Raw genomic sequence first — 25,225 nt, forward strand, 5'->3', positions numbered from 1 at the left:
GCAAATGCAGATCTCCAGCGAACGCAGAAGAACTTAAAAGAAAATTTGTAGCTGAAGTCTAACTTTCATACCGGACCAACATTTCCTGTATTTGATGTCAGTATCTTAGATTATAAGAACTACATCAGAGAGAAACCCCCTGCCAGGTTTCCACCCTACAGGTCAATCCTGCCTCTGTAAGTGCTCTTGGAGGAAACTGTTTCATGTGACGTTTATTGAGTTGTTGGCCCGGGGAAACATGCAGAGCATCCCCAGGCAGGAGCGGGACGCCGCCGGTGCCGGTTCGGGGTGCGGGATGTGCCGGGATGTGCCGGGATGTGCTGGGCCGTGCCCGTGAGGCGCCGCCGGCTGCGGGCGGGGCGCGGGGCGGGGGCAGCGCCTGCGCGGGGCCGCACACGTGGGCGCGCCGGCGCCGAGCGCAGCCATGGGCAAGAGCCGAGCGCGGCGGTTCCGCCGGCCGGCCCTCGGCCCCGCCGGCACCGGGCAGCCACAGCAAGGCGAGCCCGGCCCCGAGGAGGAGCCGGCGGCGGAGCTGCTGGACAAGGTGTGCGGGCGGGGCGCGACCCTCTCTCCGGACAGTGGGTGTGGGGGGAGAGGTCTGGGCTCGCCCCCGGCGGTGTCGGGCGCGGAGCCGCCCCCCCGGCGGGGAGAAGCCGAGCAGCCCGGCGGGGCCGCCCCTCCCTCCCTCCCTCTCGCCGCCCGTCGCTCTCCCGGCGTCACGGCTGCGCCCGCGGCTCGGCGGGGCGGCACCGGCAGCGCCGGGACCCGCGGCCCCGGGCTCGCCTTCTGCGGCGGGCGGGAGGCAGCACCTCGCCCCTCGGCCCGGGAGGGGCTGGGAGGCAGCTCCTGCGGTGCTCGGGTTTGTTCGACACTTTCCCCCCCCCCCCGCCCTCCCACGGCTGGAGAGTTCTACAGGTGGCCAGAGCGATGAGTCCGTGAGCCATACGTGAGGGATAACTGATGGAAAATGCGGAAAAAAGGCTGGGTTTGGCCACTTTTAGGCCGCAGTCCTGGTTCTGAGTTAAGCATTGCAGAGGAAAAGGGATGGAAACCTCCTCCTGCACACGTGACTTTAGAATCAGAAGCAAAAATCTGTTTTCCCCTCAAGTGATTGAATCCCCATTGTTCACTTTATCGAACTGAACTCATTGAACAAATCACTGCTTGGTTACTCTTCTGGACTAACCTGTTTAGTCTTAAAATTGAGAGAGAAAGTATATAAAGACTCAGGTGAGGATGAGCTGAGGGATTCTGTCAGTGTCAGTGAAGTAGGATGTGATGTACCACTCTTCTGCTCTGCTCTTCATCAGACGTTTACATTTTCTGTTAGATTTTCAACAAACTCTGTCACCTTCCAGGATATACACTTCTTTTCTATTATGTTTATGATCTGCAATTCTTATATCACCTAAAACCCTGCTACAGCACAAGTCAGCATCATCTTATGGATGTAGAGAACACTTGCTTCTTGTTGTTAAGCAGATGCTTTTAATCTAAAGTCTATTTTTTTATTATTATTTTTTGATTCTTCTGTTTTTCTTTATGGTGGCATGTGTTTTGTATCCCCCCCTGTTTGTCCTTTTTTCTTTTAAATACATGGTAGTTGAATGTAGGTATGGGATCTCACCAGTGCCAGCTAGTGTTAAATCTGTGTCTGGACTGTGGCTCTCTTGTTAAACACCCAGAATAGTATTTATCTAGTCATATAGTTAACACACATAACCCAGGCAAAGACTTGTAAAGGTTCATGGAAGCTAAAAGCTCTTGCTTCCATTCAGGATCAGTAAAACTTCCAGCTGCCTTTTCCCGCAACCCGATCTGCCCTGTTTGTGTCTCCCCAGCTGCAGCATCCCAGTGCTGAAGTGAGAGAGTATGCCTGTGCCAGTATTTCCAAGCTGTTGCAGCAGAAGCACGTCATCCCAGCCTTCCTGCAGAGGGACGTTGTGCGGTGTTTGGGGCCGTTGCTGATGGATCACAGCTTAGCTGTTCGGGAAACAGCTGCAGGTGCTCTCCGGTAAGCAGTAATGGGAATGGGGTAATCCTGGAACAGGAGAGAAAACAGTAGGGTTTTGTTGTTGGCAGCCATGAACTTGAACCCCAGCCTGTCTTGCTTTAACGCCAGCCTCGGTAGGTACACCCACATCAGCTGAAGTCTGCAAGAGAGGGGCTTTTCTTGCTCCAGGAGACTCTAATGCCAGCAGCAGGCTTTATGCTGGAAATATATGGCTTTATGAAGAAATATAGAGAACTTGAATGCAGTTCATATGGCATTTTGTGTCTTGATGTTTTAGTACCTGTAAGCCTTCTTGTTATGCTTGACAAGTAAGTGAAAATATTCTTTTCCTACCACTGAAGTTATTCTTTTGTGTTAGGGAGATAGAAGACTAAAGAAGAGCAAATTGATTTTAAAACAAAAAGTACCATAACCTTTAGACAAGAATATAGAAAACATTCCTGGAAAGTATTGTATCTGATCCAAAGCATTTTTTTTTTGTTTTCCCCAGAAATCTAAGCGCTTGTGGAGGATTTGAAGTCTGTGATGACATGGTGACAAATGACATTATGACACCCCTTGTTGCACTTCTGAAAGAGGTGTGTTTATTCTGATTTTAAAATTGATCTATCCGTTGAATTATCCCACTTACAAAAATAGTTCAATTTTTTAGCTATTATTAAGATATTTGAAAGATCTTTTAAAAGGATTTTCAATAGGTTTAATGGTACAAAAATTATTCCAGAGATTTCACACCACTAGCTTCTGTTTCCTGACCAGATAATTTTGGTCTGTGGTGAGGCTTGCACCCTGGGATGATTTTTGCATGAAAAGTCTGGAGATTTTGGGTCTGGAGCTTCAGTCAAGACCAGTTTATTGTGTCAGTCAAAATCCAGGTCCGACATTTATGTTGCAACATTATTCTAGTGAGGTTTTTTTGGTGAGCAATTCTGTCTAAATGAAAGCTTGGGTTTACAGCTGGGTACTGTAGGATAACTTGTACTGAATACCTATTCTTTGTTTGGTCCAGGTGTTGCAGTGCAGTTTGGAAATTGCATTGAATTCTGTCACCTGCTGTCTTTGTATGAGCAGCCTTGAGCAATACCATCGTTTTCTGTATGTTTCTTCCCCATTTTAAATTGAATAATAGCATTATTGTAAAGCATAGCAAGATATTAGCTGAATTAATCTTTGTGATTAGAAAGCAGTGTTGGCAATTTGCATACAGACTATTAGCAAGAAACAGCACTTAGGGTTCTAAAACTGTCAAGTTTTATTTTTTTAATTAAAAAATGCTTCTAAAAACTGCTGAGTGGAAAGGGAGTAGTATAAGAGTCTTTCTACAAGAGGGAAGTTGCCAGTGATTCAATTCCATTGTAGGTAAATTTTCTTAGAGAATAGGAAACTAGTCAGGTTTTCTGGTAATAAACACTGTGGCTTGTTTCCCAACCCTGGTTCTCTTGTTTTGTTGTAGTGTAGCACTGAGCTAGATGCTAACCAGCTCTCTCCAAAGAAATACAGAGAGACAAACAAAAACTATATTGAAGACATAGCCAATGAAGCTATTAATTTGCTGTGGAATATATGGTAAGTGCTGTGTAAATCCAGGACTTTTAAAAGAGCTAAATTAAATTATTCCTGAAAAGCAGCCTGGTGACTGAGGCAGAAAAGAAATGACTGTCCTGGCATGGGAAGATGTATCCAGTTGCTGATTCTGATTTCTGATTGTGTTGCTCCTACGTGTGCTTTCCTTTAATAATGGTGAGCCCTAATCTGATCTGAAATACAGGTTTATCTTCTGCCATAAATTACTTTTTAAAATTAAGGATTCTGAAAGTCCATTTAAGTTGGTCATTAGTGTTAGGAGAGTGACAAATTCTATTGGTTGTTCATCCTGAGTTCTGATTTTGTTTTCTGGACATGTTCTGTCACAGTCTGAGATGCAGTTTGGGTTGTGATGTCTTGCATGCAGTTTCTGTAGATCCTTACTGTGTGATGAGAGATGGAGAAAATTAAATTCTGATCAGTGGGCTCCAGTGCTCTGGGAATATGAGGACTTCTTATACTACTTCCTCCCTCTACAGGTCATCCCAAAAGCTAATATTAAATATTTGGACCAACTATCCCTTAGTTACTGAGACACTGATACAAATCTACTTAATTATGTGAGAAATAATGTGAATTGTTCAATTAATAGTTTAAATTGGAAACACCAGGTGAAGGAAGAGAAATGGCAACACTTAATACAGAAATGACTATGAACATTGAAGTGATACAAACTTATTCTGAAAATTTTTCTTGAATTTTGTGTTGTTTCTCTTCATGTTTTAGCAGCTCCACATCGTTATACACCTTGGTGCATGCAAAATTTTCTTTAGTGTTGTACAGTGTTTCAGTGGAGTTGCCTCTGTACCTGACTGTGTGATATGGCTGCTGGCTCGAGGCCTTATTTCCAAATTGGGATTTTTTTTTTTTTTTAGGGATTGGAGTCTAGAACAGTAGAGAAGCTGCTTGCTCAGCACCTTGCACAGAATACATGACCCTTTGTGACTCTGACTCAACAATGTTGTGTTCATTTTTTTTTTTTTTGGCTTTTGTAGTCACTGCTTTGGAACAGGAACTATAATCATTAAGTGTGACATAAATTGCCCCTGTATTTTGAACTTTGTGGCAATGAACTACTGACTTAATTGCTAAGTTTGGTACTGATAAAATTGGGGCTGGCATTGGTGCTGAGACATAATATTTCCAAAAGTAAATACTTGAAGATCCTTGTAGCTGGTTAGGTCCCATGCTTTTTTAGTTTGAATTAGTCTTGTATCAATATATTAGTTTAAAAAAGGGAATAGCTGTGGAAAACTTGAAGAAACACAGATCCCACTGTTAGATAATTAAAGTAAATGCATATCTGAATGATAAGAGCAGTCATTTTATGGAGTGAATAAATACTGATGCAAGAGGCAGCAGCTCTGGTCACTGGGTTTGTGGGTGAAGTTGTCTATGGCTGCAGAAAGCCTTGGGCTGGCTTGTAGCCTGCAGCTGCCTTTCACTCTCTGGCTGGACCTGTCCACATCTGTATTTAGGCTCCCAAATAAACTCCCAAACACTGGGTGTGAGGAAGCAGTTGGCAGAAGCCAACTGTGTCCAGGATTTTGCAGTTTCTCTTTCAGCATATTTATCTAGAGTTGATCATAACCTCAGTAATGAAGAATAGCTCTTTGACTAATGCATAATTCTTACGTAGTTTTTACAACTGTGAGTAATAGTGAGTATGGGGTACTTAAAATGTTTTTACACTATTTTTTTTTTCCTGGGAAAAGTGTTTTAATTAATCTTTTTCATACAATAGTGAATGCAACAATACTGCTGTGTACATATTCAATAAAGAAGGGTGTCTGGAGGCTGTGTTACATTACATGAAGAAATTTTCCACAAATGTGGATCTGGCTATTTCAGTAGGTAAGTGGTAAAAAGAGAAGATAAGGACTTAAAGATACTTTTTTTTTTTTTACTATATAAATGTAACATTGATGTTACAGGCATTGGATAATGCACCTGCCTTAGCATTGCTGAGCTTTGCACTGAATATAAGATTTCAAATTAATTTTTGAACAGCACATAATTCAGAAGTTTGTACCTGTTGTGCTTGTTTTCAGTCCAAAGGAGAATGACTTATTGGTGGTTACATGGGAGGAAAAATTTTGTGGAAAGAAGGCTCTAGAGGGGAGCTGTGTTTTTAGTTTTGTTTGCAGGTTCTGGTAATGGAGGGTTTAATTGGTTGAGCAAAGGACATAGTCCATCTAAAAAAAACCCCAAACAACTCCTGTCACTTTGAGTGTGTTTTTATTAGTAGTTTGTTATTGTAGTCTTATAATGGTCATACAGGTGTGTGTGGTCCCAACATTTTTATGTTGTCACTGCCCAGTATACAAAGGAGAAATCTATTTTTGAGTAGCTGAAATTAATACAGCCAATTCCATGTCTGATGTGTTATTGTCCTCACCTGTTTTGTGTACAGGTTTGCCATAAAGTGTCTTTTAATCTAAAACACAGATTGTGAGAGAGTGTTGTACCACTACAACATGATGCTGCATGAAATTTTCTTTTCCCTGTCAACGTTTCATTACTCCAGCTTGCAGTAAAAATGCTTTTTCATTAGAAGAGTGAAAGCTACTGTTGGGTTTGTTAATTATGTTTGTTCTTATTGTTTGGTGTAGCAAACTGCTTACAGGCAGTGACAGAAGATAATCCAGACCTTCTTTCTTCATTTAATGCTTCTGCACAGCAAGTGTTGGAAACAGTGATGTTGTGTCCAGAGAGCACAATGAAGCACGTCCTTCTGAGAACACTGATAGCAGGTACAGTGCTCGAGGGTGTTCACTGCTCTGGGATGGGGAGCACAGCAGGTAAAGGGGATGGGAAGGACAGAGAGCTTAGTCCTCTCTACTGAAGTCTCTACATCTGATTGTCAAAGCCTATACAAATGGTTCATGAGGTTATATCTGCCTTTTGGAACAGCAAACAGATATTTACAACTGGTTTTGAAACTGTCTTAAATGCTTGACTCTCAATTCAGTCCCTGATCAGGGTGATAAACCATTTTAGCTGCTCTTTTGATTTTCAGCAGTGAAATAAGTCAATAATAAGTGGTACAGGAGAAGTTTTGATCTTAATAGGTGTAGATTTTTAACTCATATTCTCTACCTTGCATTCTTCTTGCTGCCTCAGATGCTTAACTGTGGTGATTTTTGATACTGGAGTGTAATAAATTAATATTGACAATCCTTAGAAAATGGTTCTCTCATGTGATTTTGTTATCAGGTACAAAGTAACACCAAGGCCAATCCACATAAATATTCTGTAATTATTTATGTGCTGAAATTTACTTGAGGTTAAGATGTAGGCATAACATAGTTATTACAGATGAGTATATGAAGTGCTAAACAGAAAAAAATACAAATCTGTAGAGTAAAGACTTCAACATTTGTACTGAATATAATCACTGTGTATTTTAAGTAACACAGGCTGTGTTCTTACAAAATATATGGCTAGTACAGAGAATTGAGTACTTTAGTAATTTTCATATTTTGGTTATCTCATATTTAGGCACCATTTGGAATATCAAGGATACCATTCCACCAGGCAGCCTGGGAAGCATGGTTAATGCAATCCTGAAGATTTTCTCAGAATCATTAGCAATAGATGCTGGTGAAACAATTATTCGTATGAATGAAGCTGAAAAAAACAGGTTAAAAGTTGATGTGGAAGCAGAAACAGAGGAAAACATGAGTGATGTGGTGGACAACTGTGTTTTGAGTGAAGATGATAACATGGAAGAAATACCAAAAGGAAAACTCAGGAGAGAAAATGATGTTTCAGATTTACTTCCAGTAAGTGTTTCTGGCTGGCTGTTGGGCCTGGTGCTTTTGGCTGAGCGTTGGACTAGTCTGGACTCAGCACTGGCCAGAGGAAATGACCTGTGAGTGTTACTAATACTGGTTCCCAAACAGCTTGGCTATTTTAGCTAAAACCTCAAAGATGAGCATGGAAAATTTCAGCAGAACTTGCTCCAATGTGACCAAATTGCACAGCACATCAGGAAGGTGCATTTCCATGGTTTTCCTCCAGTGGAAGGTATAGACTTACCTGACGCTTCTACCTGCAGCTGCTGCAGGAATTTTGATTTCTCTTTCAGTCATGAGTAGGGGTGGCTCAGAGGTTTACAGATGCGTGCACTGTTGTGTATGGGAAAAGGGTAACAGGAATACATGTTTCTGTTAGGGCTTAAGATAACTGTTTCTCTTACAACTTTAGTGCAGGTGGCATTTCCTGAAGATAAAATTTGCTCTGGAACATCCAACAGAAATGTTGTAGCTTACACGTCTTGGTTTTGTGGGTTTTTTTTTGAGGTTTGGTGTAGAATGAGAAGAGAAAATGACTGGACTATATTTTTAGCTGACAGCTTGGGTAATTTAAGTTGCACTTAAATGTTGTTTTACAAAATCAAATTTGGTTCATGTTTTTATTTTTTAGTCTGATAAGTGGGAACTGAAAGAAGTGACAGCTTTACTGACGGCTCAGCAGACTGCTCTGGAAATCATTGTTAATATGTGCTGCAGTGAAGGTTTGTAGGAATCTCTTTCATTGCAAGTGTTGTGGTGTGTTTTGTTTTTGAACAGCTCACATTTAGTCATCTTGCTTTTAAAGGCAAATGCACACAGGCATATTGTCCCTGATATCCTCAATTGGGGGGCAGATTAGATTGTAATTTCTATTACTATTTCAAGTGGTTTTTTTCATTTAAGTTATTTATGAGACTTAAATGGGGTTTTTTTGCATGGTACTACTATGTGCCAACATTTAATTACAAACAAAAAAGCACTTGTGGCAAAGGGATGTTTCCTGAAGTGTTACAGCAAAATCTTTGTTCAGTTAAGAGTGTGGTCTGAGTGTTCTTCTGATACAATATGTGTGTGAATCTTATTGCAGGATGGAGCCATTGATTTTTTTAAAAGCAGATAAATCTTGTAGCTTTGATTTAGAATTGATACTAGAAGTGTTGCAAAATTAGGAGTAGATACAGCTTTTGCATGCAACTCTGGCAACAATGTAGATTTAGGCTTTCAGAGTTCTGCCTTTATGAGCTTTTTTTGAGGAGGAAGAAAGGCTGTTTTTTGGAGGGGAGTAGGAAGTAGATATTCTATAACTTTTAGGAATTCTGATACTCAGGTTTGATAGCTTTTCTCCTAATCTTCAGGAAAACAAATGAGAGGTTATCAAATTCTATTTAAAAATGCCAATAACCAAACAAAATTAATCCCCTAAACCCTCCAACACCTGAAAACTTCTGTTGCTGTTACAGTTTTATCCTGATGCAGAAGTGATTTTCTAGGAGATAACTGAGTAAAACTTTCAGGTTCTAATAAAATCCACAGTAATACCCAGTTATTCCCAATGGTGATTTTTTTTTTTCTTTTATAGCACAAGGAAATTCTGTACCTAGTGTATGAAGCTCCTTTCATTACTGCGTTTCTCATCTAATGAGCTGTAATTCATAAGCTTTCCCCTTTAATTGGAAAATCTCTCGTGGATAAGCTGCATATTCTGCCATTCACTCAGTGTAATGTAAGGTTGATTGTGTTGTATTTCACTGCAGTGCTTTACCCATTCATGGGCAGACAGAAACATAGGCTGTAGAAATTAAGAGGAATCCAGAAGCAGCTGTTCATTTAATTTTCAAGTTATTTGAGGACTAAAATAGCTTTAGCCATTATGCTGAGTTCATACAAACACTTGGCTTGCTACAGAGCTGAGGGAAATAACCAGGCTGGCAAGAGATGTGTTTTACTGAGCACTGGCTGGTGTTTGGGAGAAGCAGAGTGCTCTCCCCTTGATGGGGACATGGGCAGGAAGCCAAGAGACTCCAGCACTGCTGTCCAGTCTGTAGTTCAGAGGTTACCAGTGCTAGTTAAGATGGGATTGCCATTGGAAATGCCTCTGTGTTTCCCACAACATTACAAGAAACCTGATCATAGTTACAGGCCAATGTTCTAGATCCCAATTCCCGCTCTGCCCTGGTCACTGCTGTCTTTGTTGTTGCTGAGTTGCATTGTCAGCTCATATCATTTACTTTTCAAAGGAGATTTTTGTTTGCTTTAAAAAGATTCACATGGAACTTTTCTGCAAGAGGCAAGGGACTTCAGGGGTTGTCTGCTTTGTTTTCGTATGTCTTGCTGCTGCGGCCTGGTAAAGAATAAAAGACAACCATTTTCTCATGCAAAGGCTGTTAACACCAGCATATTATGGCTGCAGAATTAATTGGAGATTACCATAAGTAACAGAAGATGCCTGTGTGGTCAAGTTGCTGCAGTTTGATGAGTTACTTTGCATCAGATAAACAATAGCCATGACCTTCAAATAAATTCTTAATTTCTGCACAGTACAGGTGAAATGCATTAATGTAGATCTTTCTTGCTGTATTTTAAGTGACTTTGCCTTTTGCCACAGAAGTGGTGTGGCTGTTACTGTAGTTACTGCAGTACCTACCACATCTCAGCAGAATCTGTGTTGTCAGACAAAATTACTTGGGGGCGAATCTGATATTTTTCATCAGAGTAGTTAAATGTCCTGACCTATATATGCAGGCAGAGCTTTCAACTTCTAGAGAGGAGAATCAGTCCAACTTGTAGACTTAGGACTTGGGTAAACACCAGTTAAAATGTAACCAGGTTTAAAGCAACTTTAGATAAATCTGTGTGAACCCTGTGGACGTAGATATATCAGTTTAAATATAAATGATGAACTGAGCTTGTTCTTGTTAGGCCAAGACTGGCTTTAGCTGTGGACAGGTTATTCACTTTGCAGTAGCCTGTAGGTAATACGACCTCAACTCCTCTTGCCATGTGTGCTTGCCCTTACATGACTTACTCTACTAGCAGATCTGTAAGTATAAATCTAGTTCAGGTTTAAGACTATAAACCTAGCTTAACTTACTTAAAATATGTTGCCTGAAATGACTATCAGAGGTTATTTAGCTTGCTTTGGCTTGTTTTGCTGTCATCGTTTCCTTTCAAGTGGTGTTGCTGTGGAGACAGTAACATCTTCATCCAGCCCAGTTACTGCCCAGGCAGAGGACATCTGTCTGCAGCTTCAGTATTGCTAGAGGAAACAGTTCTCTTACCTTTTTTACTAACTGCAGTCAGTTTAAGTTAAACCAGTGTTTTCACATGCTTGAATCTACCTCAAAAAATGAAATGGTGCAATCCAAGTTAAAATCTTAGTAAATCTCTATGAAGTTTCTTCCATACCCTTTTTGATAAAGTGACCCATTGTTAATATCAGAGATTAAAGTACCCGTGTATGAAGAACCTGTCTCCTGAGAATACTTGTTGCCTGAGTGAATATAAAATATTTTTTAAGAAAATATTTAGAGCTGTGGCTTAGTGACACTTGATTTGTGAGGAGTTCATAGAGCCCAAGAGCTTAAAGATTGCTAAACTAAGAGGTGGAGTCGAGTCCAACTGAGAAGTAGGATACATTTTGCGTGAGGGCTGTTACATTTACAAGTCTGTCTTGTGTTCTCAGATCCCTCTGATGATGAGTGGGAAGAACTCTCCAGCAGTGATGAAAGTGACTTGTTCATGGAAAACTCCTACAATGAGGGAGGGGGGCTGCTGATGACACCCCTGTGCCTCTCTGATGAGGTTCACTCAGCGTTTCTGAACAACCTCATTCCAAAGAAGGTAGTGTCTTCTATTTTATTTCCAACACATGGCACAGTCTTCCCCTAATTCCTGCTTTGTATCCCAGGTTAGACAAGGAAATTATCCCAGTCCACTTGGAGGAAAGGAATATTTTTTTAATGAGTTTAGCTTCACTCTTTTTGGCCTAGAGATGGTGCATCATTGCATGAGCTCTCTTGACCTAAATAATTCATGTAAGTTGGAATAGAAGAACCATGTGCCTCAGAAAGCTGGTGGAGTTTCTTTTAATTTGGGTTTTTTTTCCCCAAAATACAAAGGTTGTTATTCCTTGATTTGGACATGAAAAAGATTACCTGCAAAAAGAAAGGAAACTTTGACGAAGCATGACTGCCAGATTTCTATATTAACTAAATGTGGTGGAAGTAACATGTGTGAGTGGCAACAGGCAGCACTGAAGAAGTGCAAGTTCCTCTTACCCTGTTTTATACAAAATGTCTGAAGTACAATATTTGATACAGGAATTTAGGTGTTTTTGTTTCAGAGTTGTTTTGCTCATTTTTATTTGGGGTTGTAAAGATGGAGTTTGTTATTTGAATTGTTACTGTGCTGGTTCAGCAGCGTTGTAGAATTCCAACCCAAGACATCAAGGTGCAAGATGAAGACTTTGAAGGCTTTTTGTACTTAATAACAGGAGTTTCATGGCAAGGCCTTCTATACTTGCAGCTATCTGAAAATTCTGTAGTGGAATCTGTAAGAAGAAAAAGCCAAATAAGAAAGAATGGCAGAAACCTAGAAAATCACCTGTTGTTCAGTAGAGTTGGATACCTTAAATATGCTGTGCTAAACTCAGGGTATAATTGCACCATTTGAGTGATTGAGCAAAATTCTGATGTTTTTAGCAGGTGAGACACTTTCTGCCTGGAAAACTTTGAAATACATAGTTTGAAGTATCTGTTTGAATCAAGATAAAATTTCAGTCTTCCTTCCAAACACACTATAACAAAAAATAAAAAAATAAAGGCTTTATCGCTAAACATTTCTTTTTCCCCTCCTCAGATTCTTGAAAAAACTGCTTTTCCGAACAGTGTTGCTCTAGACATCTGTATGCACAATCCGTCTTGGAAACCATTAATTAAAAAGTAGGAATTTCATTGTCTCTCTTACTATTTTTCATTTATATTCAGTTGTCTTAGAACTCTAAGAAGGATTTTCCATCCTTGGGTTTCTGTCAAGATCTGGATACTGGCAGATCTGATACAGGATTTTGAATAAAGAGATAAAAATGCTTTTGTAAACTGCACACCAGATCACAGCCTTAATTAATTGAAGATTCTTCTTTATATTTCGACATGTGTTTTCAAAGAGATCTGCTAAATGCTTTTTTTGTTTATTTGTTTCAGACTGAATGCAGTGCAGTGTAGAGCTTTAACATGTCTTCATAGCATTTTGTTAGTGTCAGATGTGGATTGTCTTGGAGGAGCTTCAGCACTTCAGTCCCTTGCACAGCATCTCTCACAGTTGATCTTTTCTAAAACAGGTAAGATGTTTAGTAGAGGGGACTTGCTGAACCCCTTTGCTGATCATATAGATATAAGATAGTTCTAGTGCCATTTTATTACTAACTGTATTTCTTTGGTCTTTCAATATAAGGATACTGACTGTTGGAAATGTGCTGGCAAAACAGTATGTCCTGATAACATGTGTTTATGCAAACTGCACCTTGAGCAAGTCTGCTCTTAATGCAAGAATCTGCTTTACATCTGGATCCACACAAAAAGTCACTTAGTGCATGAATCCTGCCTTGCTGAGACCAGAACTGTTTGCTTGATCATATTTGGGATAATAGTTCTTCATCAATCACACAAGCCATGAAGAAGATAGGGCATTTTCTTTTTAAATATGCTGACTAGCTTGCCTGAAGAGATGTTAAAAAGAGGATGTCTAGCACAGTCTTTCACGTAATTTTTTTCTAGGAATCTTATGAAATTATGGCAAAGGCAGTTGTTGCAAAAAAAAAAATGTACATGGTTGTTACAGTAGGAAAGAGACCAACCACCTTATCTCCAGGACATGCTTTATGCTTATGATGGCATAGCTTTATTGAAAAGATATTTGTAGTAAGAAAATGTGCAAAGTTTTTGTGACTAAATATTAAAGCTGCTCCACTTCCTGTTCTGGTTCTGGTTTGATTTCAGTGGAGAAGGTAATAAATTTCATATTATTTTAGAATATCATATATATATATTTAGAATTGGAATGGACTGCCCAGGGAGGTGGTGGAGTCACTGTCCATGGAAGTGTTTAAGGAAAGGCTGGATGTGGCACTGAGTGCCGTGGTCTAGTTGACAGGGTGATATTCAGTCATAGGTTGGATTCGATGATCTCGTAGGTTTTTTCCAGCCTCATTGATTCTGTGATGTATCCTGGTAAACACTAGAATGTATCCACTATAGTTCCTCCAAGGTGCATTATTTCACAGAGATACTGTGAAGGTTTCCCCATACATCTGCTCATATCACTATTATTGGATGGTCTATGCAGCAGTTAGCACTTCCAGCTACTTCCCGTAATCCTATACATGAGATCAGCATCATTTCAGTAATCCTGTTGGACCATTTGCACTGTGATCTCTCTGTTACTGACATGAGAGAAGCTGAACTGAGATTTAAAAAAAAAAAAGGCAAGAAAACCCCAGCTGGTTCCAAACTGATGATGTGGTTCCCTGACGATCTGGGTCCCTGACAGGCTCGGCTTCATGCAGACTATTCTGATAATCTGTTTTTGTTTTAAGGTAAGTGGTGATGGCTTTTCAAAAAAGCAGAGATATTCTTAGAGGCTGGAAAAGCCTGCCAGTTCTCAAATTTGTCAGAAAAACGTTTTCCCTAAGACAAATCTGTTGAAGTTGAGCATATGTGTGGCTTTGTCATTTCTTGTCTCTTAGAAGATCGAGAAGCTCAGTTTCCTTCCCTTCCTTCAAATGTCTCCCTTTGTAGCCACAGATGCAGCATTTGTAGTTCTTTTCTGTAGTGTATAGAATGACATGGGCATTAATGCTTGAAAATGCATCTGCCTGCAAAACACACTTTTTTCTCAATGCCTTTAAAAGGGTGTGATCAGTCTATGAAAACATTATTACTGGAAGTGCAGTTCTTGAAAAACTAAAATGCAGAAATGAAAATACATACGAAGACATACGCAAGGATGTTCACATAAAATACTTGTCTCATGCTTGAAGAGACAACTTCCAAGATTTTGAGTCTGCCTGTTAAGCTTTGCAATAGAAAGTTCTCAGATCAAGCTGGAGAAGTTGTAAGCTGAGGACAGATGGTGCTAATAAAATTGATTTAATGGCCTGGGCCCATTTTTAATGGTTAAATGCTATGTAATGGATACTGCCAGATAGAGTTGATAAAATACCAACATGTGGTTAGAAGGAATCCTGTGGTTTACAGGGTGAAAAAGAGACATAAAGATCTAGTTGCTTACATGAGAAGGGAGAAGATATACATGAATTGAAAAGTTCTGCATCTGGAGTGGTCCAGAAAACAAAAACACATTAAAGGAAAATGAAAAGCCTGAAGAAACACAGAACATTCATTGAAGGTGATGGCTGATATTGATGAGTTCATAGTTACGAGAGTAATGCAGTGTTTGAGTCATACATTCCTGAAATGTTATTAAACCACCGGAAAACATGCTCTTTATATGAATTGGAAAGAGTCCAGTGTTCTGGGTGTCTAAAAAGCTTGCTCAAGAAGGCAGAAGAAAGGAGGTAAAATACACAGTCCGCTTCTGTAGTTTTCTCAGTTCCTATATTATGGCCTCCCTGTTATACCAGTTTTCAAGCTGCTGTTCTGATGACAGTGGTTTGTACCATACCTCGGGTCACACGAGTGTCTCAACCAGGGATGTGCCTGAAAATGAGGACCAGCTGTGGTCTAACCTGCAGATGCAGTTAATACTGAATTCAAACAAATCACTATGGTTACAACCTACAGAGACTACTCTGAAAATCTAGCTTTTCCTGTTGTGGTAGTACCTGGAGGAACAATTAAGGGATTAAGGCATTTGTATTTGTTTGCTTCCTGTGTCCCTCATCTTACTGTTTAACTTTTGGCTCTGGGTTCAATTCTGTGACAGAACTCCCTGCAGACACTGAATTCCTGGAAGCTGTAACCAGTGCTTTGAGGGCTCTCCTACAAACAATGGCATCAAAGAACATCTCCCAGGTAAAAGCTTTCAAACTCAAATGCTCTGCTAGGTTCAAATTTGGGTGAGATTGGGCTGGAAAGTTTGTGAAACAAAACTATTTAAATGAAATGCAAAGTAACAGGTGCAGACACTGACATCAGATTTAATAGCATCAACTCTTAGTGTTTTTCATGGACCTTACAGTAATAGTGTTTTGTTTATCTCCTAACATGTAAACAAGTGAAAGGTATTTCAAAACAAGAAAATCCAGGTAGTATCTTTAGGAGATGGGTGTAATGACAAATATTTAGTAAATTAGCACTTAGAAATGCGCATTCTTTGTTTCTTGATGTCACCTAGTTGAAGCTGGTTGTCCTTCTAGAATCTTGGTTGGACATGAATTAGTGAGCTAAATACAGGAATGAAGCATTTTGTTATACAAGACATAATACTAGATGGTCTGCTGGTCCTTTCTGGCTTTAAACTGAAAAATGAGAGCTTCTGTGCTGTAAGTCATAATGAGGTGGAAGCAGCTATTGAACAAGGTAAATTTGTGAAAATACCTTTGGGCTTAGAACTTTTCCTTCACTTTCATGGCAGTGTTAGTTATGTTCTGGAAGAAACACCTTAAATTGAAAGGGAGAATTTGACAGTTTTCTTGGTAATTACATTTTCAGAATTCACGTAGTTTTCATAATCATGGGCTCTTTATTTCTCTATTATAAATTTCCCTGTGTTCTGGAAAAGCAGTGTAGCTAAATGTCACATTGGAAAATTTCCATGAAAGTGTGAATGTCTTCCTTCTTTCCCTCCCTTCCCCTTGTTGTGCAGTGTATGACTCCTGAGCAGCTGTTGGCTTTATGTGAAGCTGGTATTCACAGCAGCAATGCCAGTGTTAGAGTGAATGTAGTGAGCATCCTTGGAATTTCTGGCAGCGTCTTGGCAAAAGGACAAGATACAGCTGAAACAGTAAAGGTGAAAAAGCAAACCTTACATTGCAAACCTGTATGAATTTTGATATTTCTTTCAGTTTTCCCTTGTTGGAAAAATGAATTTTTCTCGTTTCAGATGATTGGAAAATTTCTTCTTGAAGTTGCTATGAAGGAATCTTCTCTTGTGGTAGCAGGGGAAGCCTTGGATGCACTTTTTGATGTATTTGCAGATGGTAAAGAAGCAGAAAAGGCGGCGGTGCAGATCAAGTTGCTTCCAACACTGAAGGAATTTCAGCCGGTGTTCAGAACAAGGGTAGGCATCAAGTGCAGCCAGCTCAGGGTCTCAACACACAATGTGCATTAAAGCTTTGAGATTTGGGCTCCTAGAAGAAGTAACTAAGCAATATTGTATAACTTCATAAGATGGCAAAAAAAGATGTGATTTTCTGATATTCCACTTTAGAGGAAAGCAAATACACTTACCTTAAAGTTCATGAAACTGTCAAGGTGATAGCACAGCACCTCCATTGCAACATCTGCATTACACCTTCAGTATTATTGATGTCCAAATCACTGCATTTTTCTGAAACACTTGCAAAAAAATCCTTCAGGTGTCTCTGGAGGAGTGCAGCTACATTAGTGGGAGAGAAGTCTCTTCTGAAGTTACATTGACATCTTTTGTTTTTTACTTCTTGTAGTTGCAGGTGGATGCTTTTGTTCTGCTCTTGGTTGGTTAAAACAGATCACGTATTCTGTGTTTTCAAGAACAACAAGGCCAGCATTCTAAACTAATTTTAGGTACCTCCTTGTCTTAGGGAATGACCTTCCACCTATTGTTTCTTTGATCAGATGAAGCCCGAGGAGTGACTGTCATAGTCTAAAAGCTAAGCACTATACACACAACATACCTGATGGTGCTTCAGTTGTGTAGTTTCCATATAAAAAGCTGCAGAAAAGAAGTGTAGGTTTCAGATATTTGAGTGAAATATCATACCAATAACCTAGTTTTAGGCAGCAATGTATTACAGTAAATTGACTAGCTCCACATGTGCACATGAGCACCTTGGAGTTCTCAAAAGCCATGGGTAGCATATCCTGACAGAAGACCTACATATAGAATTACAGTAGACTTGAACTGATCTAATAGGAGAAACCTCTGTATTAGTAAAGCATGTACTTTTTTTTGGTTTTACAGATGCGAAAAGAAGGCAAAGGACAATGTAGTACAGATCAACTGTGTGTTCTTGACAATGTGAGGATGAATTTGAGAAGATTCATTGCATATCAGGAGACACTAGGGAAAACTCCAACTTGAAACATCGAGGAACTTTTAAGGTTTCCCTTATTGAGTAATGTTTTAAAAAAATATAACCATTTTGAACTTCTAAAATTTACTGAGCAGAGCAGTTTTGCTTTGATGTTAATACTACATTTTGTAATGTTCAGTATTTTTATACACTTGGGTTGATGCAATATGAAAGTCACACCAGCACAAAAAGACCCGTAGCATACTCTGAGATTGTTGCAGTGATAAGAAGGTGCTCCTGCAGCCCTGAGGTCTGTACACAGCACCACTGTCATTGTTCAGAAATCTTCATGTACCCTGGCAGAAAACTATAATTGCGTGAAAAGGTAATTTGGGGAATATTCTCAGTTATGTGCCAGATCAAGAAAAAAAATTGAAAAGCTTAAGATATGTTTAAGGGAACCGAGCAGTGGCAGAATGTTCTTATTTGCTGTTTGCTCTTACCTGTTCCTAGAATTGCACAGGCACTTATGGCAGCCTTCCCAAGAGAAGTTTGTGACAAGTGTGTAGATTCCTGTCAGCACTTGGTTCTGTTATTTTATGAGGAGAAAACTGTTTCAGATTCATTTATGATAGCTTTTGGCTGTGGAAATCTGTGTAAGCAGATCCTACGCTTAGACGCAGCTCCCTGTTTTTACTTTATTTCGATTGGTATTTCTGAAAATCAAGTCTCTTAATTTACATTCTTCCTTGTAATTCTACGTCAGGATGAATGTGAATTCAAGGAAGCAATAAGCCAAATAAAAAGCATTTTTTATATTGAGGTATTACCTAAAGTAAATTTATAACTGCTTGAAATACCTTTTAGAAATATTTGCGATGGAGATTTTTAAGCTGTTATTTTCAAAGAATGTCACCAATTCATGAAGATTGTATGTAAACTTCCATATATCAAGAACTTTGGTTTTATTTCTTTGAATGAGATTCTATCATACATATTTTTCAAGAAAAAAGAAACCAAAACACAACCAAACACCAAAGTATTTTGTTGTAGGAGGGTTTTTTCCACTCTCTCTTAATGCTGTCTTAGCACAGGCATCTAGTTTTTGGCAAAATTTTGCCCATGGTGTTAAGCATGGATCTTATAAAGACCAAATTTGCTCAGTTTGTTAGATTTCAGTCTCTAAGATTGGAAAGCAGACTTGGGAACTGACTGGATAACTTGCAAATGACTGACTTTATGAAATCCTGGCATATGGTATTTTGTCAAATGCAAGAGAAAGTAAAAGATGAGTTTAAGCAACTCTACTGCCTGCAAGTCCTGTCACTGCTGTGACTTTACAGGAGTCGGGTGAAATGTGTGATGTGATGCCTGCCAATCAAACCCGTGAGAGTGTGCAACTGGGAGGGCTCCAGGGTCACTGAGCATGGCCTGGAGAAATCCAGGAGAAGTCATGAGGAGCATGGTCGAGAGGTTATCCAGGGATTTGGCAGGGCAGGCAGTGAAAAGGGCCAAAGTGTAACACCTGAGGAAAGGTGGATTATGGCATAAGACTGCACAGTATGTGGATTTTAATCCTTGTGTTAGTTATACTTACTGTACAGTGAGGATAGTATAATATTAGCCTCATGAAAGGTATTAATGCTTGTTTAGCCCTTAAAGGACTTTCTTGTGGGATGTTCTGCTCTCAGTTTCTGGGTGCTACATTGAATTGAAGGATTATCTTGATTGGTAAGGATCTTTAGAGGTCTCTTAGTGTAGTCTCTGGAGTCAAACAAGGTTGTGTTACGCCTTGAACATCTTCCAGGATAGAAATCCCACAACTATGGCAGCCTTTTCCAGGGCTTGATTGCCCTCACTTGAAATTCTTTTTTTTCCTTTTCCCCTTTGTGCCTTGTAGGACTTCCCCCTGCTGCAAAATGCACCTCTTGTCCTTTGCACACCACCTTGAAGAGTCTGGCTTCATCTCATAATCCCCACTTGTTAGCTGAAAACAACAATTGAATTCCCCTCTTCTCCAGGCCAGATACACCCAGCTCCCTCAGCCCTTCCTTGTACTAGCTGGAGTTCTGACCCTCTAACCATCTTAATGGCCTTCTGCTTGACCTGCTCTACTGTGCCTTGTACTGAGGGGCCCAAAACTGAACAGACTTCCTCAAATGTGATCTCATAAGTGCTACATAGAGGGAAGTCATCAGTTTTCTTAACCTGCTGGCCATGCTGCTGCCAATAGAGCCTGTTATTTGTTAGCTGTCATCACTGCAAGGGTGCACTGCTGACTTCTCTTCAACTTACTGTCCTCCAGGACCCTTTGGTCCAACTCTCCAAAGCTGCTCTTTGGTCATTCAATCAAGAGCCTGCTCTGTTTCAAGGGATAATTCTGTCTCAAGTGTAGGACTTTGCATTTTACACCAAGTGTAGCAGTCAGAATCTGGTTCCTGGGGACTGTTGGAAAAATGGAGTATGTTATTTTCCATTTAGGAGTTTTCTTTTAGTTTAATAATGAGAAGAAACATTTCATCTTCAAATACAAATCTGAAAGTTGCAGAAAAATATATAGAAGATAGGGCATCCACTACAAAAAAATTGTTTTCTTAATACAATCTATCAGACCATGTTTTTTTCCTTCAAGTGAAAAAACAAACCGACATTTAGATCTTACACTATTCTGACAGTAGGAATGCATAGATTATTTTTTTGCTATGCACTGATCAGTTGAATGTCTTAAATATTGTGTCCTAGGTGCATAGTATGAACCATATTGCTTGCAGAAGTGTGTGATTTTTAGTGCTTAAAATACTCGCTTCTATCTTCTGGTACACATGCCATTTCAAGCTAATAGCTGAAAGAGAAATGAGGACATGGGAAAGCATTTTGTTTTCTTGCAAGTTTGTACTAAACCCCTGACATACAAACCCTAAAACAATCCCTTCACCTGTTCCATCTGAGGAAACCAGAGCACTTCAGTGGGCCTGTTTGGCTGAGAGCATGAAACACTGACAAGCTGGTGGCCCTGTCTCCAGCTCACCAGGTATGTTTGGGTGATAGAGAGGTGAGCTGGAGCTCTTGGGAGGTGTTTTTGTGCTCCATTGCTAACATTAATGACATTAATGTGATTTCCTAATATCCCATGTTGTAAGATCTTTACCAAGGTCTACTACCCTTACCAGTGGCCCATGGCAAAATGGAGCCTCCATCTTCCTTTGGGGTTTCTAAGATACTGTAGTTATCTAATAGTATTAAGCCAACTGCGCATTTTGTTTTTCTCTGTTTGTATTTTTATTTCTCTGAGTAGGAAAAATCTTACTCTATCATCTGCCCAGCTGCCAGTTCAGTGTCAGAGTGAGAGGCAAAAAATTTGTATGTTAATTTAGAGAGCACATCGTGCTTGTAAGGGACAAAATGGAAATAATAGAAAGACATGGATTACTTCTGAAGACTTACATCTGTGGAAGACAGGCAAGTTATCAGTGATTTAAAGAAGTGTCAGATCATGGCCTAAAGCCAGATGAGATATATAGGTACAGAAGAGCTAAACTGTAAGATTAGGGCTATGAAAGCTGTTCTGATGCAATTAAGGAAAATTAAGGCAGCAGCAGAAGTGATGATGTGCAAATTAAATATTTTGGGCACTCTTTGACACAGGTTTATTTTAATAGGTTTAGGGTAGGCCTCAGATGAAGGCAAGATCCTTGACAGCCTCCAAAGGGAAAGACAGATCTTGAGGATACTTAAAGGGTGGCAGAAATTGGACTGATCTAGGCAGTGTGCAGCATAAGTAAATAGATGCTAAATAGATGTAAGTGATCTTCATCAGTTCATGTAATCACACAGATAAGACTGGTATCAAAACAGATATCTGAATTTGTTTGCTTATTCTGATCCCTAAGGCATCATCTGTCTGTACTTCAGTTAAAAACTGCAATCCTTGAAAAGCTTGGATTGCTACTTTATTTGTCTCCCTGTCTGACACTGACACAACAGAATCTGAGTCTTGAGATGTAATACCAAAGTAGGTGCTGAATTTACATCTGTCTGTGGTATCAAGTAGAGTGTGAAGGGGGCTGTGGGCCCCCTGCCCTGTTCAGAAGCAGTGGGACCCTGGCATTTGCTGCTGCTTTGGTTTCTGCAGCCTGCAAAATGTTGCATCCCCAGCTGTGTAGAGAAGGAGTTATCATTGCTGTGTGGTTTTATTTTTGCTCTCTACAAAAAGAAACAAGTGGCAAGATTTAAATGAGCATTTGTTTTGAAGTACTTTTTTTTTATACATCATGCCTTGACATTCAGAAGATGGCTGTATACCACAGTAGAGTCAATAGCTGAACTGTTTGGGGGTTATGGTGTGTGTTGAAGGTATTGTTTTGCATAGTATGTGGTTTTTTTAAGGATTGTCATCTTAGAGGAACAAGAATAACTTCAACCAGTACTACTTGGCTTGGTTTTATGTTTGTATTTTAAGAGAAAAATATATAAAAAATGAGAGCACAATAAAATTACAAAAGAAGAACTGTGTTGGAAAACAAATTAATTTAAAATTTGTTTGTAGTTTAAATGTTATGAATGAAATGCATATCTTGTGGAATATTAACATAAAAAAAACCCAACCAAAAATGCCTATAAACTCAAGTTCTGTTTTCTTAGTAAGTGTTTTTCAGTAGAAGCATTTCCAGAGGACTGGATAGAAACATCTAGCCTTACATTTACTGTTGCAAATTCCAATTCAGGCAATGGCAGTGATAATTGAAAATAATGTAATTGTTTCTTTTTGGCACAGGTGACTTGAGCAAACAGTCTAAATATAGTTTGAGCTGGACATGCTGTTAAGATATATAACAGTAAGGTATTTGGCAAACCCTGAAAACTCCTGACAGTCAGGTCAGATTAAGGAACTTGAAGTTTTTCCACCAGGGCTGACAATAATGGTGAGCCTTTGTTTGAAGAAGGTTTTACTTGACTGCTGGGTTTTTTTTTGGTCTAATTTCTAAATAAATTCAAACTGTTAATTTTGGTACCTTCTGGGAAAAATAGGAGGTGTTAAAGTCAATGCACTTCAATTTAATTTTGTTTCTGTGTTATTTTTGCAAGTTTCTTGTTTCTGTGAGAGGAATTTTATCATACATACAGACATGGTTCAGTGACCACATAAAACACAGTTTGAGACTTGCACACAAAAGGATATGGTAAGATGCCTTTTTTTCCCCTCAGATCTGGGTTTCAGGAACTTGCATTACTGCTACATTATGGGCTTAAATCAAGCAACTTGGGAAGTGAACTAAGATCCTACTGTAACAATCCCTATGCAGTTGGAACGGTCGTGGCTGCTACGTGTTCCCAACACAGGGAGAGTCCTGAGGCAGCCCTGGGGTTGTGAGGTGCTCACATAAATCATGTACCAGTGCTTCAAGATGCACTGGGATTTCAGTAAACCTTCTCCAGTTTTGTGTTCCTGTCCCATCAAGGATTGTTTTCTCTCTCCTCTGACATATGAATTTTTTTAGAACTTTTAAGGAATATTGCATTGGCCTCTTTCCTCCTCCCCTCCCCTTCAAATGGAGAGTGAAAAGCACTTCCAGAATTTAACGGAAGAACGGCTGATTCAGCCAGTAAATGCATGATGTTTCTGAATAACCTTTTCTGGCAAGTTCTCTTTTAAGTGAGTAAAAGAGTTAAATTCAGAGTGTTGATTAAACAAAACACTCCAAACCATAATTAAGTGTGGGTTTTGTTTGTTTTTTATGCCCCCCTGCCCGGGTATACTTCCTTATCTAAAGGATTTGTGGTACCTGTGTCATGTCCTGGCTATATTTGCTTGGGACTAGGGTTGCTACGGAGGAATCCTGTAAATTAATGAACCTCAGTCTTATAATAAAACTTGTTTGTATTTATGTGCTGCGAGTGCAGACCAAATCATGGGGTTTTGCAGAATTAACTTTATTAAAAAAGTAAAGAAAACAAACCAGTTTTTTCTTCTGTTACTGTTATCTCCTTAAGGATACCAAAAGCCTTTATTTGACTTATGCTTTTCTCCATTGCATTAAAAGTTTATGAATTCAAACCTTTTTATTTGCGTCTTTGATGTGCAGGAAACATCAGGATAGACCTTTCTCATTATCTTTTCCTGCTATGCTTATAATTTTCAGAATAACTGAAGAATATAGGGTTTGGAAAATAGGGTTATTCAATAGTGGGCTTTCCCCATTTCCAAGATGTGTTAAAGTCCTACCAGCTTCCACTTGGCTTTTGGTAGTAGGTTTAGGTAAAAATCCTAATTTTCAAAGCAATTAAGTCCGTCAACTCAAACCTCAAATTTCAACCACAGCTTGCTGTGGTTGGTTTTCTCTTGAGCAATGCAGATCAGACATGCCGTGACAGAATAGAGGAGAGTTGAGGACAAAAATGTCCTGCTCTGGGGTGGTGGGGAGAAGCCAAAACTTCACTCTTCGGTTGTCACCAGGAAGTGGTGCTAAGTCGTCTTCTTTGCAAACTTCGTGGGACGCTCGGAATTGGAATGTGACTTTTTAATTCCAAAACCTCCACCTCCAGCTTCCTAAAGAGAAATCCTCTCCCGTGCAATTCTGAAACTGGGGGAAGAAGCACCAGGCCCTCCCTGCAGCGTGCTGGAAACTTTGTAGCCGATATTAAAGATGTTTTAAGGCTGTAGTACAAAACGACTAAAAATAAAACTGAAATTGACAAGAACTGGTGCTACTCCGTGTTGCTGTTCGGGGCGTCGTGTGTGATGTGTTTTTCCATCTGCAGGCAGGGCTGTACCTAAGGCTGCCTTTCCCTCTGCTTTGGAGTTGAATGAAAGGCAGGAAGAGCCAGAAGTATCTGTGACCACCCTCAGAAGAGTTTTAGGGGAGAGCAGCGGCGGCTGTTGGGGTGGCGCCGGTGCGGGTCCGCCTGTCCCTGTGCCCGGCGGGTTTGGCAGCGGTGGGGCCGGTGCAAGGGCTCGGCCGCCCGAGAGCGGCTGTTGCCCCGCGGGGCCGCCGCGCACCGGCCGTACCGAGAGAGGAGCCTCCCGGCCCCGGCTCCGGGCCGGGCTCCGGGCCGGGCTCGGCTCCGCTGCCGGCGGTGCCGGAGGAGCGGCCGGGGCGCCGCCGCCGCCCCCCGAGCTGCGCGCGGCCCCGCGTGCCGGCGGCTGTCCCGGCCCGGCCCCGCCTCGCCGCGCTCGCCAGGAGGGGCGGGGGCTGTGGAGCGACGGCGGCAGCAGCGAGCAGGCAGGCGCGGAGCTGCCCTTCCATAGGAGCCGCCATTAGCGCTGGGACCCGCTGACAGGGTCTCGGCGGCGGCGGCCGGCGCGGCGCGGGGAGCGGAGCAGCCGGGGTGGGTCCCCGTTTGATGGATCCCCGGATAGCCTGGTTCCAGCCAGAGCAGCTCGGCCCCTCGAACCGCCTGTGGATGCAGATCTGGGAGACCACGCAGGGGGTCCGCAACCTCTACTTCCAGCAGCAGCAGCAGCAGCAGCAGCAGGAGCAGCAGCAGCAACAGCAACAGCAGCAGCAGCAGCAGCAGCAGCAGCAGAGCGCCCCCGCCGCGGCCGGCCCGGCCTCCCCGCCCGGCATGTACCGCGCCCCCCGCGCCGACCCCCCGCCCGACTTCCTGCCGCTCGAGAGCGCCAACAACCCGCACAGCCGCGGGCACCGCCAGGCCTCGCCG

At 41.0% G+C, this 25,225-nt stretch overlaps 2 protein-coding genes across 4 annotated transcripts in view; both read left to right on the forward strand.

The window, feature by feature from the left end:
• The first annotated feature begins 14 nt into the window (after positions 1 to 14).
• Positions 15 to 23,437, forward strand: HEATR3 (HEAT repeat containing 3). 3 transcript variants are annotated; one of them, XM_032700983.1, is made up of 15 exons: positions 15 to 176; positions 1,842 to 2,014; positions 2,505 to 2,592; positions 3,468 to 3,580; positions 5,343 to 5,452; positions 6,211 to 6,351; positions 7,100 to 7,383; positions 8,027 to 8,117; positions 11,078 to 11,235; positions 12,253 to 12,335; positions 12,597 to 12,733; positions 15,337 to 15,425; positions 16,219 to 16,362; positions 16,456 to 16,632; positions 17,515 to 23,437. In XM_032700983.1, the coding sequence occupies exons 2-15, from the start codon at positions 1,968 to 1,970 to the stop codon at positions 17,632 to 17,634; spliced, it is 1,782 nt and encodes a 593-aa protein (XP_032556874.1). In that variant the 5' UTR covers positions 15 to 176; positions 1,842 to 1,967; the 3' UTR covers positions 17,635 to 23,437. The 3 variants fall into 3 exon arrangements, with proteins under 3 accessions (XP_032556874.1, XP_032556873.1, XP_032556875.1); XM_032700982.1 differs by lacking the exon at positions 15 to 176 and adding an exon at positions 425 to 544; XM_032700984.1 differs by lacking the exons at positions 15 to 176; positions 1,842 to 2,014; positions 2,505 to 2,592 and adding an exon at positions 2,776 to 3,109.
• Positions 23,438 to 24,784: 1,347 nt separating this feature from the next.
• The window catches only part of TENT4B (terminal nucleotidyltransferase 4B), a 42,397-nt gene continuing 41,956 nt past the window's right edge, over positions 24,785 to 25,225 (forward strand). Inside the window, 1 exon segment of the mRNA XM_032701200.1 lies at positions 24,785 to 25,223. Within this exon segment, the coding sequence (XP_032557091.1) occupies positions 24,908 to 25,223 (316 nt within the window). The 5' untranslated portion in view covers positions 24,785 to 24,907.

The sequence above is a fragment of the Chiroxiphia lanceolata genome, chromosome 13 (assembly GCF_009829145.1).
Source record: "Chiroxiphia lanceolata isolate bChiLan1 chromosome 13, bChiLan1.pri, whole genome shotgun sequence".
In the NCBI taxonomy this organism is placed as follows: domain Eukaryota; kingdom Metazoa; phylum Chordata; class Aves; order Passeriformes; family Pipridae; genus Chiroxiphia; species Chiroxiphia lanceolata.

Bases quoted from the DNA above. Each gene is read 5' to 3' on its own strand.
- HEATR3 (XM_032700982.1), top strand. From the start codon at position 425: ATGGGCAAGAGCCGAGCGCGGCGGTTCCGCCGGCCGGCCCTCGGCCCC. The intron at 3,581-5,342 runs GTAAGTGCTGTG...TTCATACAATAG, and splicing joins AATTTGCTGTGGAATATATG to TGAATGCAACAATACTGCTG. The intron at 16,363-16,455 runs GTGAAAAAGCAA...TTCTCGTTTCAG, and splicing joins ATACAGCTGAAACAGTAAAG to ATGATTGGAAAATTTCTTCT.